At 44.5% G+C, this 21775-nt stretch overlaps 1 protein-coding gene across 1 annotated transcript in view; it reads right to left on the minus strand.

Annotated features, from left to right (window-relative positions):
- Positions 1-2603: 2603 nt before the first annotated feature.
- Positions 2604-21775, minus strand: part of ahrra (aryl-hydrocarbon receptor repressor a) — a 50943-nt gene continuing 31771 nt past the window's right edge. The window contains exons 4-9 of the mRNA XM_037455983.2: positions 15465-15583; positions 11620-11709; positions 9015-9150; positions 8711-8844; positions 8062-8267; positions 2604-5524 (exon numbers count right to left, since the gene is read on the minus strand). Of these exons, the coding sequence (XP_037311880.2) occupies positions 4378-5524; positions 8062-8267; positions 8711-8844; positions 9015-9150; positions 11620-11709; positions 15465-15583 (1832 nt within the window). The 3' untranslated portion in view covers positions 2604-4377. The remainder of the gene's footprint in view (positions 5525-8061; positions 8268-8710; positions 8845-9014; positions 9151-11619; positions 11710-15464; positions 15584-21775) is intronic.

Here is a 21775-nt window from a genome sequence, read left to right on the forward strand (position 1 = left end):
AAAGAAGTGTCATGTGACATGATGGCAGAGGGCTGCGTGCACGCTGATGAATATTAAACGCTTAAAGTCGGCATCATCTCCCGCTCCCTCTTATTGTCATATCATCAATCTCGCTGCAGTGAGACAAAAGCAAAGACACTAACTCAGAGTGGGAATAAAATTGTGTGTATGTCGAGGCACAACTGCACGTGTAATTGACTGGATGAATCAGAAAGACTTATGTTAACATCCATTTCCATTTACTATTCCTCCTGTAGTGTATTGTTCCACTCTACCGAGTAATGAAACCATTTGATTTGCATTGAGTTGCGGTTACCTGTAAGCCCTGTAAGCCCTGACAGGTACACAAAGTCACTGTTAAGATGAAATGCATGTGAAGTTCCTGTTCCAGTAAAAGCCCCCAAAACATGAACACCATGTTCAGCACCTGTATGAGGAAGTTATATCTCAATAGGAAAGATCAAGAGGAAGTGAACAGTTCTTCTGTGCTGCTCTGTACAGTCCGGGTCTAAATGGATGTACGAAACATAGGTGCAGACACGCATATGGCCTTTGTATAACTTATTGCATAGTGAATCAATACAATACTGGTTACTGATGTAAACTTCCTGTAAGGGAAGTGTCCTTTTAAATGGAGAAATACTCGCTTCAATAGCAATTGTCTTCCAACGAACCAACACATAAACCGACAAGGACATCCATTGTAAATATCGTACACACGACTGCTGTGGTTTTTGATAATCATTCACCAGAATGATCTATACTGGAGTTTTAGCCAATGCATCAACTCCATTGTTGTTGTAAATTCATTTCCCCTCTTTCTTTTAAAATGGTTATTCACAGCACTTCAAAAATCTAAAACATATAAGACAGGTCTCTTTTTTTCAAGTTGTTTTTGTTCAGTTTCCTTCCTTAAAAAAAGCCTTATTCTTAAAAATGAGCAAACATACCATTCACACACATACATACACAACATAACAGCCACGTCCCTGCAATTCCAGCTTGCACGTCACACTCCTTTTCAGAAACAAACTATTTAATCTAACGAGAATGGGTCTCACCTCCAATCAGGCCTTTGACACTATTGTTGTTTCTAAAGCTGTACCTGCAATTCAATGACAAATATCTTTATATTTATCTTGCTTGAAATAAATAATATATTGAACTAATATTTTTATGATTTTATGATCTGTTTTTCTGGTGGTTAAGTTGCATTCAAGCAAAATAGAAAATGTCTCCTTTTCACAAAACTTGCGGCTTTAATAAGGCCACCGTGCCAAATAATGCTGCCCAAGACCACAGATTTTAGTTCTTTTTCTCACATTAATGTGTATAAACTTTTCCATGTTCCAGTGTTGTAGTTATTGATCACCCACCATTTGCTCTATTCCTAAACCTCTATTTTACAGCTGCACAAGTTTCTTTTGACCCAATTTGCATCTAATATAGGCAAACCAGGTCAGCTCGGCTTAAGTAAGGGAAAGAGTTGTATTTTAAGTTGAAACTAATTTTCGTCAGTGTTGACACGTTTTTTTTAAGGGCTTTCATAACCATTATAATGTACAATATTGAATACATTTAAAGAGTTTAAAAGCCAGATTCTTTCTATTACTGGGGCACTTAAATATTTAAAATAAAGAATTGCTCCTCTTTGCAGAGAGAGAAACCCTGAATAAAGTAGACGGTGAACGTAGGGGCCTGGTTTTAAAGCCACTGTGCCAAGTGAACACAATTAACTACCCAGAAGGATAGAGGTCCGGCTCCACTGGTATTTCCCTGGATTGGGACGTAACCCCAGCTTTTAGGTTACCGGTCTCTGTGTTCTTGCTCCCTGCTTCGGTTCCTGGCCTACACCTCTCTGTGGATGCCAACATTCCCCTGGCCGTAGCTCTCGTTCTAGACAGTGGTGAGAGACCCGTGTTGAGTTTCTCCGATCGTGTGAAGGAGCTGTCATGCCAACTTTACAGCACATTAATCATACAAGCAATGTGGCCAGAGATACTCTGTATCCTGTTCAGCTAAATAGTATTTATTATTAATAGAGACACAAATCTGAAGGATGAGACCACATTTGGGGTGCGTGAAAAATTCAAAAGCTGCTAAAAGAGACGTGGCTGTTAAGTGAGTCGTAGAATTTTTCATTCTGGAGAGCTTTAATTAGAGCAGGAAACCATCCGATTAGTAGAGTGACCGATATTGTAAATAGTTTCTCCCTGGTTTTCATTTGGCCTTGGTAAGTAAATTCGTGTATATAAGTGAACATAGTACCAAGCTTTTGCAGAGGACTGCTAACTGCACAAGGCCACGTTGTGTTCGCAGGAGAAGGAGTGTGTTCACCAACACCACTTACAGTCACAGTGAAGGGACACACAAAACCATGATTCATTATATGATTGTGCTTTTCCTACTGCAAAGTGATGGAAAAACAGGTCCAAATGTCTTCTGTGAAATGATGTGTAAACTTATTACTGCAGATTTGTTTGTCTTTTGGAGGTAGTCCAGAAAGTCGTCATGTGGCTCAGTGATGTTACTCGCCCACCAAGCAGTGATTGGTTTTGATCTGTCTAATGGCAAAATAACAACACTTTAACCATAGTTTACATACAAAGAAAAGTATTTTAATAGACAAGTCCCATTTGCAAAAACACGTAGAAACATTGGAAGACATTGCATATGTACATTGTGTTTGCTACTTTGCAGCTACCTCCTCCATGAGACAAGAATGACTTTTAAAACAATTATAGTAAGGAAAAAAAAGGCATTTTTATTTACCTCAGTGAAACAGAAAAGCCTTCATGACTGTAGTTTTTAAATTATACACTTTTGCCTCTTACAATAAATATCAATCATCAAACATTGATTGAAATGAACACACACAAAGAGAAAGAGACAAAGTCAAAACAGTGACATTGTGTAAAATTGTGCGTGTTGACTCACAACCTGGGCATGTTGAACTGAACAGCTGAACTACTCCCAGTAGTGCAATTTTGAAACTACAAAAGTAGCTCCACAGAACTGAGACTCAAACATCAAATCAATTTTGGTGCTTTTTAATTCATTTTGTGCAAAAACATTAATTGTGAGAAAAAAAGTTTTTGCACTCAGTCGACGACATGAAAAGTGTTTATTCATTTCAAATCAAATGTGTCGAATCTTCAGTGAGCCAGGTTGTATCTAGTTTAAAAAGGCTGAGCTCGCCATGGACACTAATGCAAACTGTACAACATTAGCTTTGACATAAAATGACATTAAGGAATTCATCTGTATGCTCGACAGGTTCCATGACCTAATATGACAAAAATGATTGTGCGGAGAGGAAGAATAATCATCATCAAACCTATTAACAAACACTTCTACCTCATCGAGACAAACCTTCAGCTCATTATTAATTTAGTCATTGGAGCGGTGCAAAGCTTCTTTAGGTCCAAGTTCACCTTGGTTCCTGCAACTTAAAAGGACAATTCAAGTTTGGGCCAATGAGCATATGCTTTCATGCGTCCCCTTCAGTTTCTAATTTAATAAGAAGACGTAGCGAATACACTTAGAGCCAATAGGTTTCTGTTTCTGTCAATTAACTACAAAGGGTTCATGCATTTGCAAGATGAAAACCTTTTATTTATTTATTTTTTCCTTTGTGGTTTAATAATGGATTCAGGACACAAATTTTAAATAAATTAAGTTGTAAATAAAATGTCAATTTGGTTGTGTCATACATAAAATCAGCTTTTCTGAAGCTGCATGTGCACACAAATGAGGAGGGACAAAATCTTTGTTGACTTGATTAAGTTAACAGTCTCAGAAAGGTCATTTAATACAAGCTTGATCGATAAGAAAATCTAGATTCCAATGTAACATCCCTTACGGGATTAATGCAAAAGGTAGTGGATTTATAGTAGGAGCAGTACAACATACAAGACTACCGTAGTTTGTGCTTTAAGTTGTTCTCTCTGACTTCATGCCATCTCCCTGCATAAGCCCAACATCTCCTGTGTACGCTTCAAAAAAAAGTGTCTTTTTACAGCAAAATCTGTGTTCCTCCCACGAAAGTCAGGTGTACACTACACATCAAACCAAAATAAAAACGTGTCTTCAGATGTCTCGCTGTCACTAAATTAAAAAGTGCTACAAAATGCGTCCCTCACAAACAAAACCATTCATCCATAAACTGGATTCAAAGTATTACTTTTGATTGTCAACACACAAACACTAGAACCTGAGCCTTGTTTGTGACTTCTTCGTCACCACCGAAGAAGGCGTTTAAATGTGAATATCCTGGGAATCCTTATGTAATGCTGGTGCATTTGGCGCAATATAAAGTACTCTACTGGACACCGGTTATTTGAGTGTGTGTGTGTGTGTGTGTGTGATGATCTGCTCCTATGGCATATAAATGTAGGGACTGGACTTGTGGTGCCCCGTGCTCATGACACATGGCATAATGTTCCTCGGCCCAACCATCATGGACTGGCTTACGTTCTCAGACCACGGCGGGGAGTCCATGGGCTCCCGCTTGATTGAATGGACCAGGCCGTGACCTTTGAACTCATAAGTGGCATGCTTGTTGTAGTCCGGATGCATGTAGGCCTTGTGAGGGTCCTGTGGATAGACGTGTGAGTCCATGAGGTTGACGGATGGGTTGCCGCATAGGGAGTCTGAGTGAGACAGTCTCTGAGGACTAAACTGGCTGTTGTTGTTGTTGTTGTTGTTGTTGTTGTGATTGCCCAATTCTTTGTCACATTTTAACGGACGTCCGGTCGTGTTCCCGCCGTGGTTGCCTGCATAGCTCTGATAGTTGTTGTATGGTGGGCTGATTCCCGCTTTCCCCCGATGGCAGGGCGAGAACTGAGGATCGTAATAGTCCGCCTCCGACTTGAGATGGAGGCCTGAGCCGTGGTCGTACGCCCCGTTGCCGTAGCGGCGGTCGATGGCCTCGGGGTCGTGGCGCGCCCAGGGTCGCCCGAACGCGTCGCAGCCGTTCTCGGAGTCCGAGTCGTGCTCCACCTTGATGGGCTGCACCTCGGGCATCAGGTGGCCATCGTAGCATTCCCCGTAGCCGTTTTCGTTCTTCACCGGATCCACGCAGTAGGCATCTGGGTCTGCGGGAATCTGGACGTTCCCATAGAGCTTCGAGACAAACACCTCGCTGCCTCTGCTGTGGCAGCTCGGGGAGAGGCGGTATGGCTTCGCATAGTGGCCGGCCTTGTTCATGCGGTTAGAGGGGATGTAGCCAATACCCTGGCCCGCCCTGAGGGGGCCGGAGTTCGGCCGCATGGGCCAACCACAGCCCAGACCCGGGTTAACGCTTTTAAGGGGAGCCATGGTGGACTTGCAGTAGTTGAGGGGTTCCTCCTGGTTGTAGAAACCCTCGTGGCGGTACTTGAGGTTGTCTTTAGAGAGCGGTGTCCAGGGAGTGGGATGACCCCGCTGGGTAGGGCCAGGAGTGGGACAGGAGAGGAGGACAGGGTCTGCTATGTCGCCCATTCCTCCACCAAAGGAATGCCTCCTGAGGTGTTCCCCCCGCTCACTGTGAGGGAGAGGAAAGCCGGGTTGGGGAGGGTAGAGGGATGGAAGAAGAAGATTATTAGTCACAAAGCATCGGTCTCTTGAATAATCATTGATGCGTCCAGAAATCCATATTGGAACACCTACAAACCAATTGTTTGTTATACTCAAAGCCCAAATATTTAAGCTTGGTTTGTGTAATTTCAGGGGAGAAACATTCCAAAAGTGACTTGTCTTTTCCGGGATTAATCTCGTCGGAAAATTGAGAACAGAATCAACATTCCGAAACACACAGTTCAATGAGCGAATATGCAGGGCAATGCAGTAAATCTCTATTTTCTCTAAAACTGAATATGAGGTGAATAAAACCCGAAAAACACATTATTAATCTCACACACATATATTCAGGTTTGATTAACTTTGGACATTTGTAGTGCCGCCTGCAGGTTATTGTGGAAGAATCTTTTAAAATTGTCATTTTTCCCCAATGCCTCGCAACATTTGGCTGAGATTTGATCACTACATATCTGAGATACTCTGTCATGTCACTTCCCCACTCCGACCAATATTTGCTGCTCTTTTCTCTTTTTTTTTCTTCTTCTTTTTGACATGTTGCAGCAGGGTAAACACAGGTGTAAATGATCAAGGCAATTAGGCCCTCATTCTATTTATTATGTTACGGCCGTTCCACTGAGCCGGCATTCACAGGACCAAGGCCCCGGCCCACCGAGATGGAGCAGGGCCAGCATCAATTAAAAACACCTGTGTTTACCTTGCACTTACATGTCCAAATGGCGGCTGTAAAAAAGGGCCCGATGGACAACGTAACACCATAATGATAAGATAAGAAAAGATAAAGCTATCATCTTTGGACAAGAGGAGCATTATATGTCTAAGGATGTCTTTTATATAGTAATCATGAGAAGATGCTTTTCGACCTGCTGTTTTTCCCTTCGGCACAGTGTCCAGATACTGTAGACATAATCCCCCATGAGCTTCACAGCCTCTCATTACAACTTGCTGTCCACTTATGAACAATAGTATTTTTCTCCCGGAACCTGGATTATGCTTGGAAGGAATGAACAGCAGAGGGGGTGGTAGGGCTCCTCTCTGCTTCCCAAAGTTGGTAATGACGCATGAAGAGCAGACCGCCTCATCCAAGCTGGGACACGGATTTGCTCCTAATTGGCCACAGGTAAAGGCTCTTGTCTGTCCTCCTAAAGCTGTTGCTGGGCAGTACGCTGCTAATCTCAAAAATGTCTTTTGTTTAATACAATTAAAATGTATATTACACACAAACAAATGCCATTGTTAGTGTTTATGTACCGATGCCTTAAAGATCTTTCATGAGCCAGTCACAAAGTAGAATTTGACAAGTAAACATTGTTGGCCCTGATATACACGAAGTTATGTTTAACTAAGCTATGGCACATGTGACCTCTCAGGGTTTAAAATTTTGACCTTTTTAATTCTAGCTCCCCCATCAGGCATATCCATGTAATCTGTAGTGGAGATAACAAGCTGCCAAAATGCATATAAGGATCAAATGTCCTCCTGAGACATTAAGTTTGTGTTAGAAAGCTTGACCTTTAATTACTGTATAGCACCTCCATTAAAGCATTACCGTATTTTCGCGACTATACGGCGCACTGAATTATAAGACGCACCTTCAATGAATCGCCGATTTTAGAACTATTTTCATATATAGAGCGCACTGGATTTTAAGGCGCATATAAGATACTGCAGTAAAACGTTTGACTGGGGTTGCGTTATGCATCCACTAGATCGGGCTGTGTTAAATCAAACGTTATTAAGCGTTCTGAAAACTCTTCACTCCCATGGTAACGTTGTTCAAACGTTAATGTGGATATTAACAATTTCTCTGAACCTCCAACTGTCGTTCTTGATTAATGAAAACATTCTTGGCAAATGCTTTCCTGCATCTTGCACCGAGAGGCAGCGCTGGAACAGACGGTGGCGCCTCGCGGCGGACTGTCAGCGCGATCCCGACATCCAACTACGAGCTTTAATATACTGTAGCGACTCTCGCTAATGAATCTCTGGACAATGTGCTTATCTTCTGGTTTTATTGTGGAGAAACAGGCTACTGTCGGCCGTACAAAAACACACCATCGCTCTCCAAAACAACAACAATTCCCGCGTCCCCGTAGGTGGCACTAAGATGAGTGACGTCACATTGTGCGCCCTTCACTGAACCTCCCAAAACTCTGTAAAGTGCAACGCCGCTCCAGAACATGAAAACACAGTCCGTTACAATACGCTGTTGGAGCTGGAATTACCGCGGCTGCTGGCACCAGACTTTCCCTCCAATGGATCCTCGTTAACCAGTATGGATCAACCAATTGATCCATATATATGGCGCTCCTGATTATAAGGCGCACGCGTCGTTTTTTTTAGAAAAAAAAGGATTTTAAGTGCGCCTTATAGTCTCAAAAATACGGTAAGTGGCTTGACGCTAAAACACAGTGAATCTGCACCGTCCCTCCAACTTTGGTTCAAATGACAGGGATGACACTAATGGACTGCAGGTTCTCTCACCCATGCTCCAGGGCAGAGATCATCCCTCCACCTCCCTTGTTCTTTCCCCGCATTAATATGCTCTTCATTTTCATCTCAGTGATGGAGGGCAGTAAGAGGGGTACACCTATGCAGAACAAAGCCAGCTGGGGAGGCATCACTGCCCCGGAGCCGGACTTCTTTTTCTGACCGTGGAGGAACTTCAGCCGCCCCTGGAACTGCACAGTCTGGGAGAGAAGAGGAGAACTATTTTATGGTTTGAATACATGATGTACGTCACCAGTATTTTCTCACTACTTGTCTGTAAGAGCGCCCAGAAGTAAACTGCATTGTACAATTCTCGGGCAGCGAGAGCAGACTTGAAGACAGTGAACTGATGAAATGGTCCAAACCCAGATGCTCATCATGGGCCTGAACTCTTTCACTGGTGTTGTCCAACTCTAGTCACAGCCATGAGGGAAGAACCATGCTCATTTTGCTGCTGTGTCCAGGCACCCAATTATCTTATAATAAATTGTAATAAAACTACATACACCACAATACAATTTTTTTTGTACCAAAGGTGTCATGATACTTTTTTTATAGGCCATGAAGTGAGCAACATTTAATTTAAATTCCTGATTTAATGGTACTCCTCAGTTTAAAGGGAAGTTTGATTTCAACCACTCACCAAGAAACCGGAGGTGCTGTCCAAGAGGCATCGGGCTCTGGCAATGAAACACCTGTTGAGGAAGCAGGTGAGCTCAGGAGGAATCCCCCCTGCATCCGGAGAATGGAACAGGCTGCTCACTACAAAGTCCTCACCTGAAAAATAATGCAGAAAGATGGTAAAGGAGACAAATTCAATTTCTACTAAAAACATCCAAAATGTAACAAAGAATGTTATGTGATCACCACAATATCCACATTTCAACCAAACACTACCCCCCCCCCACCAAAAGAAGGTGTTCATCGCTCCCCAGCCAGCTACCCACCGGCCCCTGCAGCTGTCTGGTTGTCCGGGTCGGCCGTGCCCTGCGGAGGACACATGGCCCAGTGGAGCTGGCGCCGGAACTCCTGGCGGTCATCTATGTGGATGTAGTCAAACACGTTCTGGTGCATCACGTCCGTCTGTCGGGGGGGGGGGGGGGGGGGGGGGCGATGGAGCAGTATTTAGTACATTTGTTGAGGAAAGGACATTTTCGTCTTTGTCTTATTGCGTCATCTCCGCGGACTGCAGCACACTGACTTTGGACTGTGATGCCTCCTGTTGCTGCCCTGATCCACTCAGCCTGCCTCAGGGTTCCCAGGGAGCATGTTAACGTCCCTCGGAGGGACCATAGTGTACAGAAACACACTGTACATGCACACTAGATCGATGTACATGCACACACGAGCATTTACTTAGTACTGTAAGGGCCACTGAGGGCAGCTGTGTTTGTCAAACATCGCGTGACACCGAACTGCAGTCCAGCCCAACTTGCCCTTCCTCATCCACACACACACACACACACACACACACACACACACACACACACACACCCAGCGAGTGAGTCGGGTTCATGCCCACTCTCGTCATGCCTCTCGCTCTTTTCCAGCAATAGCTTTGCTTTCTGTCAATCCATGACAGATTCCTTACTAAAACGCTCAACCTTCTCCTCTTCCCTCCTCCCTCCACTCTCTCTATAATTTCCACACTGGTGGCACGCGAGGCTTTTTGATCGCCTGCCTCTTAAAAACACAATCTGTTCCCACCGTCTTCGGCGGGCCCTTCGTCCTGTGGTTTGGTTCCTCACCGGCAGTCAGGCCGACACACGGATCGAGTGACTATTGTTTATGTTTCTCTTAAAAAAAAAACGCAGAGAGGAAAAAGAGAAAAGGGAGGGGGAAAAAAGCGAATAAGTGATATTTTCGCTGACCTTCAAAGGCGGACAAATGGGATCAAAGACCAGTGGAGGCTTTCTGCTCTTCTCTGGGGCTTTCTTGTGGTGCTTCTTAGTGAAGCGTTCTTTTTTTCCTGTGGTACATTAGGGATAAGTGTCCTTCTGACTACAATTGTGGCCTCACAATTACGTGACATGTTGTCGAGGCCTTAGAAGCCAACTATGTGACTTAAAAACAACCAGTATCTCGTTTACGAGGAAGGCTAAGAGATGTTTTGAGGTCATTCTCTTAAATATAACAGTGTGATCTGTGAGTACTACTTTTATGTGGCCTACTGCAAGGACAGATGGCCAACAACACATTTATTCCTATGCCTCTCACATAAAGCAGCTTGAATCTAGTCACCTGTATTGTGGCCCATAGTTCTTGATTCTTTCTTGAAACCACATTATTGTAATTTGATGTGTAATAAAAAGTGATCACAAAAACCACTTGGCTCTTTCCATTGAGCATGTAAAGTACACTTGCATTTGTCAACTCAACTCTCAAAGTAAAAATTAGCAAATGTTTGCAGACTAACACGCTGCATTAAGATGGTCGTTCTGCTACCATCTAAGTGATCTTATTAGTTCTGCTCTTTTGAGAACGGTGTGCGGATGTTAGTCACGTTTGCAAAAAGTATATTGAACAGTTTTCCCTTTCACACATGCACACACACACACACACATGCACACACACACACACACACACACCTTCTGCACTTTTACAGTTTGTCTTTGTCTACTTGCTCCCATGCCACCCTGCACACACTATTACACTCATGTGCGCAGACACACGCTGGGGCGGGATCTTTCGGACCGCTGTGGTTCACAAGTCGATTCCATGGCGCTGGGTTACTGCCCCGGTCTGCTTGTAAGCCAAGTGGGAGCACTGTAGCAGAATAATTTCCACACCAGAGTGTCAATGTGCCTGTGTGTGTGTGTGTGTGTGTGCCTGTGTTTGTGTGTGTGTGAGAGAGAGAACTCACATGAGGGCAAAGAGGTATTTTAACAGTGAAAAGCACTTTATTCATGGTTTTGAAGGGGGGAGATGGTTTTAGCATCACAGGATAGGCATGCCTGTGTTGATATCATCCATAATTAATGACTGGCTGGGCATAGCCGCCCGGAGAGAAAGGAAGCTAAACCGTAGGTGACTTATCAGTGCCCACACACCCCAGTGTGTGCACCTGGGGGTGAAATGGAGGTCTTCACCTCCCTGTGGCCTCTTAGCGGTGACTTAGTGGGTTCAGTCTTCCCCTTACTCAATGGCCATAACACGAAAACGAAAGAAAGTAGAAAGTGATGGATGGAAGGGGAAATCTCTGACACTGGGTGACTTTGAGAAGTGCGACGTGCAAGGTTTTCCAGGTGTGGGTTTATCTTATGAAATATTTACATGAATTGGTGCTGCCCCTTCTCTAATGGATCCAAGCCAACAAGAAATTGATCAACATTGACATTGTTTTGGCATTTTTCAAACTGGCCGAGTGCTGTCAGGGGCCTAAATTCCTGAAATAGTTTCATGGATTCAGGTTTCCTCAGGCTCAGGCAAGACGACATAAAACAATAGTAATGGGGCTCAGCAGGGAGGGAGGAACTAACAATGCATGATGACGCTACCTACGAGTCTGTCAATTCATGCATGTTTCATCCATGTTCGAGACGTTCAACTCACCTGATGAAATCCCAGGTAGTCCACAATGGTTGAAGAGGCGTAGAACACCATCCCATCACTGCTCACCACCAAGGCGAAGCCTGTAAGTGACTACACACACACACAGACACACACACACACACAGACACACAGGAATAAGCAGTGACTCTGGGCAACTCATGCAGCAAATAAATTCAAATACAACAAATACATAATTAACAAACACAAACAACCAGATTTAATTGGTGCCGTCTTCGCGAAGCTGGCGTTAGACGGCCTGATTGCACCCAGCAGAAGCCCAGCGCAACCAGGCAACTCTTTACGACCCAAGTGTGGTCACAGCCATTACTGTACATTCATTTTTTTGGAGCAAAGCGCAGCCAGAATTTGACTCTTGCCAGACTTTTTACAGCACATTTATATAATTCTTTCCATAACTATCAGAACAGCAACTTACTGTAAAAATGGAAAAGATATAGTGCTGACACTGGTATGAAAGACAGATGGCTGTGGAAGTGAGTGAGCCAAATAAAACTTGCTGATTTAAAATGCAAAAAAAAAAATTGAAATATTTTCTATCATTTTTTTTCTTAAAAGCAGTAAACTTCAGGATGATGTACAGAACAATTCTCCATTAAATTGAGGGATTTCATCAGACACTTTGCAATTAAGTCCATTAAACTGCTAACATGCTTTGATTTGTGACACAAAGCACGTTGAGTAAGAGCAAAGACTCTGGATACAAACCCAACCTACACCCTGGACTCCTTCTCTACACACACACAAACACAAGTATCTATGTTTTTTGCCAGGGTTGATTAAAGAGACAATTTCAAATAAAGACATAGCTGACTTCAGTAAAAACAAGGAGGGGAGCAGAGAGGGAGGTGGGGAGAAGAGCAGGAAAACAATGAGATGTGGACGAGTCTCCCAGTGTGGGCGTGGGCTGTGCACAGCTGTGATAGCGTGACAACTGCAAGGCTTCTTGACTTGCGTGACTGCCGCTGCCAGAGTCTGTCATTTCTATTTTACTGCGAGACTATGCAGGTCTTCGCCTCGTGTGTGTGTGTGTGTGTGTGTGTGTGTGTTCTCTCCCTGCGGCCTCTGGATTCACACTCACTCCCTCACTGTCTCCCAACACTGATCTGATTGCCTTAGCTAGAAAAGTAATCCTCAGCTCGCTGCACAAGCGCCATCCCGACCGCCGCACAATAGGTTGCGATGCATGTCCCTCTGCGAAGAGAGCGAGTCGCTCCACGAGGTGCTCCAGTCAAACAGTGGGAAAAAACAACAACGGGGGGACAGCAGAATATCTGGGATACGATTTGACAATATGTGGAAAACACACACAAGGAAGGGGGAGGGAGGAACACACTGATGGCTGGATGACTCAGGGTCTTCGGTGGTGTAGACGCTGATGTTGTTTGACATGTTGAACTGGCACACATTCATAACATCCAGGGGAGGGGGGATGGGGGGAGGGGGGGGGGGGGGAGCTGTTAGGAAGTCGAGCAGAAAAGAACGCCTAGCGGTAGGAACTATAATACGTGTGCTGTTAGATAGTAGAATGATTTCTGCATTAGGAATTGAACATACTGTGGATCAAGTAAGTCATTCAATACTGGGAAAAGGCTCTCAACTTTGACGTCCTTCCTGAGGCGTCTTCCTAAGCATTTTTCCCCATAAAAGGGGTTTTGTCTGTGCTTAGTAGGAGTTTTGGGTTGTTGTGCAAATTGAAGGGCTCTATGTCAACCGGTTTGGACCACATTAATTAAAAATGATGATGTAGGACAGTGGTTCCCAAACTGGTGGGGTGGGAGGGGCAAGAGAGGGGGCGGGGCTTCATCACCAATCCTAACACACAGCCACCGTAAAGAAGAAAGAAAACCCCGATGGGCAGAGAGGGAGGGAGAGAGGGAGTTATGTTGGAAAAGGGGAGGCCATTAACTGTGTCGCAAAATTCCCATCGAGCATAAATAATCCTAATTTTTCTTTTATCAAAAACAACCAAGCTGAAGAACAAAACAAGGAGGCCTTCATAGCTCTTGTTTGAAATGAGAAAGGAGTTAGTACTCGCATTAGCTGCACAGCGCTGCTTGTAAACGCTTTCACCGTTCACATTTACCTCACTTGTCCGCATACTTAAGCCTTTAGGTTATGGAAACAGGCACCTGCTCCGACACATACCTGCAACTACGATGCCACTGGCTACTGTAACCGCCCCAGGGAGACTAAATGCTTTGACTTATGAATCTTGCGAGACACTTAGCAATGCTCCTTTAAGTTACATTACTGAGGACTAAGTTTGTTAAGTAAATCTCAGTTGCATGAGGTTAGCATAATTGATTCTGGAATATTGATTGATGTCCGTAAAAACGTTGGACATCAACTAATGAGTGAGACCGCAGTCAAACACGACAAATACATTACAGCTGAGCTTTTATGAAGGCAGATTTCACAATATTTATGGTCCCCAGAAGATGATCCCTACTATCTGGTGATTTCCTCTAGACCCACCATGTTGATATTTTCAGATATGTTCTGATTTAAATATCTCGACATCAACCATTGGATGGATTGCAAGTCGTTTTTGCTCTTGTTATTTAGATATTTGACATTTATAGAGCATTGCACAGAAAAAAATCCAATATATAAAATAAAATAAATAAATAATAAATACAATATATGTGATTTCATTCAAATCCTTCCAAATGAAAACAAATAAACACGCGCAAGCTTGAAAATGTACCTCTCAAATATACCAATGCACACATTCTCTCACACACACACAAAGACATGTAATCCCACTGACCGACACGCACACTATCACATCCGCCTGATCCTCTCTCGGGATCCCTTCCCCGTAACAACTAATGCCCAGATTGCCGTGAGGCCCTGCTGCAGGTTGAGTCACGCAACAGGAGGCGGCACATCGCTACGGTCAATCTATCCCTTTGTTCACCGCTCTATTGAGACCACCGAACTCGTTAACAGAAGCATCGGTGGATCAGCTCGCCCCCCGTGCGCGCGCACACACGCTTGTTTCGACAGATACTCATCAAGGTATTGAGTGCTTAGCAATGATCTGATGCTGAAGTAGCGTGGCGCTCTGTGCATCTGATTATGACATCCTGTTTGCCCCCGAAGCCTTCAACACAATCATGTCAAATGTATTCAAAACGTGCATCATGTGCGTTATTGGTCAACTTGGTTGTCCTGGTATCATGCCCGAAAAGAAAAAACAGACATGGCGTGTCGAACCCTGAAATAAATGCACGTATGATGATCTTATTGCATCCAATTAAGGTCTGCAGCCAACTGACAAAAAGTAAATCTCCTGTTCGCTCTGATTAATGTTGACAGGCTTCCTGTGTTCTTCTTCTCACTCTCTTCTGCTCACTTTCACAGACGACTACATGCATCCAGACAGAGATGCACTCTCTCACGCAAACACACACACACATATACACCCTTGAATGGCTGCTAAAGCCGCCAGCATGTGTGTGAGTCCCCACCTCCTTCATCAGCTCTGACACTACCGCCTCACCCGTATGTCACGCAACACCACAGCTCTGCAAAGGAGGTCGGGGCCAAAGGGCGAAGGGCACATACGCATAAACACACAAAAGAAAGACCACCCTCCCTCCCACATCCCATCTCCCCTTAACTCCCAATCACCCAGTCACACCCAGACACAAATGCTCTCCTGAGCAGTGTGAGTGCAAGTATCACACCGCGGGTACAACTGAAAAGGCAGCGGTTTGAAAGCAGCACGGTGGGACGTGATATTATTAAAATACACTCCAGTGCACACATGTTCACGGAGCTATTCCACACATACACACAGCAGCCATGTGGTTTCTTACTTCCAGCAGGAGGCTGCTTTCATTGACCGGGGTCGCCAGTGGAGGGCTGTCTTTGCTGGGTTCAGGGTTTGAGGATGCTGTGCTGACACTGTGCTTCCTGGAGGGTTTCTCGTGGTTTGCTGCGTAAAAGAGAAAGACAACGGTCAATGGGCTGGAACAATCTGGGCCTCACATTACAAAAATAAGCAAAACCTTTTAAATGAAAGATACAGAAATATCAATAGTGAACACATTTTCTGAAGCTCGCCAAAACGCCTGTCTGATGCGGCAGCGATAGAGTCGGACTGGCACCCAGACATGTGGCCCATGCATTAACAGCATCAGTGTCATTCTGGGCCGAGCAATCACCAGGTACTAGTCTGCGTTGGGCCGTCTAACGAGGCTAAACAGTGGACGACTTCATGACTTTACAGGATTCTTCTCACACGATACAGCCGCACACATTGGATCACTGTCACACACAGCTTGAGGTAGAGCGAAGCATATACTATGCTATATACATGCGATTAGCCTATACACAACTGTGGCGTGCAGAAATGCCACATGTGCATCGGTGACGCATGCGTTGCGTGTTGGAGGCATGTTTGCGTGTTTCTCTTATGGGCGTGCTGTCAGTGGGCATGTGGCTCACTCCAAGAGATCAGACCTTTGCTCCGTCACTCATTGTAGCGGGCACAGATTAGTCACGCAACACATACACACACTAACACACGCACATACACACACACACTATAGCAACATTACAAAAACCTGTGTATGCATGTATGTTCCAATATCTTCTTTTAGTCCCCACCCCCCATCGATTAACTGCATTATGGCTTCCTTCCTCCCCCTGTAACCTTCTACCATCTCCTGCCCTATGTCCATCCCTCCCTCCATGAACCCTCCTCCTCCCACTGGTCTCTCCACCCTTCTTGGTTTTTGGTTTGTTAGCAACGCAGGTGACCAACAACCTATTTCGTGATGCTGAAAGAGTTCCCCTCTCTAAATTCCACTCTGTTTATTTACTTTTCCCCTTACTATAATCAGGAAATCAGGTTAAATGCTAATAACTGCATTGACAGTAATAAATGCAAGTAGTAATGTTAATTATTTTTTCATCACCTCCGCTTGGCACGAACACACAGACAAATATAACAGACCTTAGACAGCCCCACACACACGCACCATTCTCTTCCATCACCGCAATATCATCCAACCAGTGGAAACTAGCAGAGGGAAATGGATCTAATAAGCCTCTTTATTTTCCTCCTTCTACGCCTCATGTATTTTTGTTTTCTCTCTTACGGCAGCTCTTGGAGAGGATGCAGCGTCAGGAAAGACAAACACACAGGATGATTAATTAACAGCACGGGGACTTCCTCTGTCGACAATGACGGCTTTATTCGTCACCACTCGCGTATTTGAGTTTGCTTTTCTTTGCCTCTATTTTCTCCTCGGTCTATAAAGGAAAACAGAGCGGGTAATGGCGAGGCGTATGCGCTCTGTGTGAGGACGAGGTGTCAAGCAAAAAGTGACAAGTAGCCGGATGTCTGTGCTGCCAAGGGGTGAAGGCTGAGAGTGTCTCGCTCTTTTAGTCGCCCTAGTCTTTCCACTTCCATCGAGCACACAAAACGTTGAGACCACTCGCCAGATAGCAAGCTACAGAGACTCACTCTGCACAATTCAAGGCAGAATTTTCTTGGGACCTCTATTGGCTCTGGCGACATCTTTGTTGATTTGTCAAAATGAAAGACATAATGCTTGTAAAATGTCATTTAACTTATATGTGACTGCTTTAGATTGCTCGCTGACAAAACTTGATCACTCCTGGGTGAGAAGAACAGATCTTGATGATCTCGACTTGGTGATCACATCAGAACACGCAGGTGTGTGTACGTGTGAACTGAGGTCAGTGTTTCTGCACCCTCTAGGGGCCGAGGTGAGTCTGCCTGTGGGACATGTGGATGTGTCTGTTTGTTTTTCATGTATTCAGGGCTGTTCCATTTAAAGCCACGACCTCCCGCACCACCAGTAACAGCAGAAAAAATGTATAAATACAGAGGAACAGAGGAGCTAAATAAGAAACCTCGATAAGGAGAGAGAGCTTTGCAAGGAGCAGGGAAAGGGGCCTGGGGGGAAATGTCTCTATGGACACCTGGTGTCTCTGAGATGCTTTTTTCAGAGGATAATGGAGATGCAACATAGAGGAATGTCTCTCAGAATGATGAGAACTGCAGATATGAATATTGAAATGCAGCCCTGTGCATTCAAATCAACGATGCCATGGCAAGACGTTATGTTGAAGAGGGAAGTGCATGATTCAAAGGGCTTTAGAGACCGTAAGTAGGTAACTGAATGGTGAAACCCCAGCTCTGTTCTTCTGCTCACGCTCCTATCTTGAGCAGTTTGTAGCGAGGAGCAGGTAAGTGTTCATTCATGACTGCTCATAGACACAATACCAGCTGCTGCACGGTTCTAACCCGGGACCCACAACGCTGCTCCTACCCCAGTCCAACAGGTGGTTACACCTGCTCTTGGGCTGTTTTCTAGACACCTCATCACTTCAGACTCAGTTTAATGCCAGTTTAATTCATATGTAATGAGCAGGTAAATTTACTAAAGTACTGTCCAGAACATTTCTTTGACTGCTAAAGTTACTTTGATATATTATATATAACATGACAATTAATAAAAATGGTATGCACGGATGTAGAATAAACTGCCTATATAAAGTACTTTAAATAAACTGTAGTCTGTGATATTTTTTCCTACTTAGGTGACAACTTTGACGAAGCCATAAAATAATTGCTACTTTTACTCATGCAAATGATCTGATATGGCAAGAAAATCATTTCATCTGAACTCACATCCATACTACCAACAGTTGTCAAAAGCTTGGACCCACTTTCTCATTGAATTGAGTGAGAAAATGTGTTCAACCTTTTGACTGGTCCTGTACATCTGCATGCAGGCTATTTGAAGCAGCATGGGTGCCATCTCTGGGCAGCGATTCTCCGCTGGGTTTTTGCCTCGTGAAGAAGAGCTCCGGACCTGAACATGCAAACACTGCGCTGCACAGCAGTCCCTCCCCCTTACACAAGGCTCGCGTGAGTAGAGAGAGCTGTGTGTGTTTATATGTGTGTGCGTTGAGGTCGGCTTGGCTTACAGGCCACTTCCTTTGCCTATTCCCGCCCCCTTCCCTCAGCGCTCGTCTTCTCTGTCTCTCTCTCGCTCTCTCTCGCTCTCTCTTTCTGTCCGCAGGCACAGGAAATCCACAGCAGAGAGAGCAGCAGCACTCACACACACACACACACACACACACACACACACACAGAGGGAGAGAGAGGAGTTGGCCGATCAAGGGCCGGTTGTCACGCAAGCGAGCCGTCTGTCAATCTCCCCCTCCCTCCTCCCGACAGGGGGCTGGCGGCCAGCCAAGGCCTTGCGTGCAAGCCGGCGAGCCACATTAGCCCATAAAGAATTTCATAATAGCAACAGCTGTTAAATATTGATGACTGCTGGCAAGCGCTCAATGGTGCTCCGCGAAAAGGTTAAGCCTGCACTGTAATGGAAGCTAATACTTCATTATGCCACAGATCAAATGTCTGGATCTTGGCCGCTCCAAATCCAACCGTTACCATTCCAACTTTTTCTTACTCTTGTTTTTGCAATGTGCCAAAAGAAAGAAAGAAATGATTCATTGGATCAACATTTTTGGCGCTTTCATATTTTTCAGAAGATAAACAGCAGGTTTTTCCACTTGATTCCTACTGTTCCACTTGATGCATATAAACCGTATGATTTGACATTTCAATCACTCTTGATACCAACATTAATATTGGATTAAGGTCTCTAATCTTCGTGATATTGTTTTGGATGACAATGTTTTCCACTGAATATAAGATTACAGTTGGAGCCTTTTCTTGGAAGCTGGGCAGGATTTGCAAATATGCATTTTTCAGTGGAGATCATAATGTGAGTGATTGATTTTTGTGGGTAGTGCGCATTCGGAGCTGCTAGGGGAAGTCCATCTCTAGGGAAGGAAAAAAAAACGGAAAAAAAACTGATTCCTGAATAGAACAAAAACAATACCCTTGACGCTGAGGTTTAACGGGAAGTGATATCATGACACGACAAACAAGATCACACAGAGAGGAGGTTGGGACGCAAAACTCTCCCCATGTTGTATGGGACTGTTATGTCTCCGCACATGAGCCCTTGGGCCAAACTGACTCGAAGGGCAACCGTGTGTACTGCTACTGTATGTGGCATCGTACACACACTATCCACACTGACACACACCGGAGGACTGTTGCCTCTATAAATAGGGAACATGACTGATTGTGGCTCACATATTTTACGTGAGCGAGCTGTTTGTCAGCGGAGAAAACTGTTTTTCTGAAGCACTCCTTTGAAAAGAGCGACCCACGAGTGCGGAGACAGCTAAAGGGCTGTCTAAACACTGCCAAATTTGCCTTGTCAAGCTTTGGGAAAAATGTACCACAACGTAAGGCCAAAGTGGTGCAATATTTGTACACGACAATTAGCAAAAGTAACAGGATGCAAAAAGAGGGAGAACCGGAAAATGTGGCTAAGCGTGAAATAATGTGCTTGCCGCTTACACACGTGCACCCTCACAGGCCGCATTCAGCCATGTGCTGCGTGACATAAGCCAGTTATGCAGGAAAGCTTTTTATTTGACTGTACCCAAATGAATGCAACGGTGTATTTTCTAATTGAAGACAGCAGGATGCTACGGTTTGCCAGTCGGGTTCTGGCGCGTTCCATCAGCACAGACGCCTGATCAGGGGGGTGAAGTGAGGATACGGACTCCCTCGTGAGTCACACATCCGGGCAGGAACGCTGCCTGGAGACCGAATGACAACACATCACATGTACAGTTCGCGGTTGCAAACAAAACAAACAGAAGCGGTGGAAGTTTGTTCCATGTGGGTCAAGACGGGGGGAAAACTCCATTGTTGGATTTGTTCTCCGATGCGTCTATTTGTATCACCAACCTCTCTGATTGGCTCATTCTAATTATTTTGGGGGATCCTCAGTGTTCACGCATACTTTGACTTTTGTGGGAAAACTGTTGACGCACTTTCTACCAAAGCCCAAAAAGCAAAACCCTTGGTGTAAAGTACGTTGTGTTCATTTTCTTTTTGGTTAGCCAAATGTAAAATCAATAGAAAGAACCGATACATTTCTCAAGCTGAAAAGTGACGAAATGATGGAATCTTTGTAGCATGTGTGCACATGTGAGATGTGCCCTGTGTGACTTTTAAGAGACTTAACTCCTGCATGCGTGTGTGTGTGTGTGTTGGCGTGGTTACTCTACAAATAGCTTTTCTGTGGATTCCTGTTTTGATGAGCATGGCTGGGGCCTGTGGCTCTCTCAAGGAGCTGGCGGTTCAATACAATTTGTATTCATGTACCTGGCAACAATAAAGGACGAGTTTTCACGAGCAGTCTGAGATTTAAGGGCTGGGAATGAGCACATCTCGTCAAACTGTGAAGTTTATGTGAACCTTTGCTGGATTGCTGTGTTGCGCATCTCGCCGGTTTTTAGTTTAATTAGAGATACATGTGAAACAAAAACCTCTTGTGCTTCATAAGGAGGTGCTTCAACAAGGAACATGGAAACAGATGTGTCATGTGAGGGGGATTTACATTTTTTAAATAGTATTGGAATGGTAGAGGCGGTAAAAAGTGGGATGAAGAGGAAAAGGCATCAATTACTGTATATTTGGCGTTTCCCAAGTTCAAGTTATTTATGGACTTTGTCCAAAAAGACTGCATCATCAGACGCTATTGTGGCACAAACATACTGCAGAGTACTAAACAACGATAAACCATTTCACTCAATGCCAAGTAACAACAACTCAGGAAAGACTAATTCTTAGTTCTCCAGCCCTGTACATCAGTTGGAATTCCTGCGTGAGAGTGGAGGAGGGCAGAGAGCACAGTGAAGGTTACAGACTGTGGCTCTGCTGGTCCCTTGTGTTGCGTTTCGCCGACACTAGTCGCCACAAAAAGGGAGACGAAGCACAACCAAACGTTGTTGACTATTCCGCACCTATTCTCAAAAGCAACTTTAGCTTTGCGCAACATTCTCAACTTTAATGATTTCATTCTTCATCCTGTTAGCGTTTATTTTTTTTCATGCAGCTTCTCCACAACAAGAAGGTAATCTGTTAAAAAGAATATGGTGCTGTTTTGGCCCATTGAGGCAAATAATAACGGACAGATGGTCCCTCGGGCTGAATCCATATGGGAGAGAAACTACGCTAATGCTGCCGCAGCACGCAATGCTAAACGAATGCTAA

Source organism: Pungitius pungitius, chromosome 19 (genome assembly GCF_949316345.1).
Source record: "Pungitius pungitius chromosome 19, fPunPun2.1, whole genome shotgun sequence".
NCBI lineage: Eukaryota > Metazoa > Chordata > Actinopteri > Perciformes > Gasterosteidae > Pungitius > Pungitius pungitius.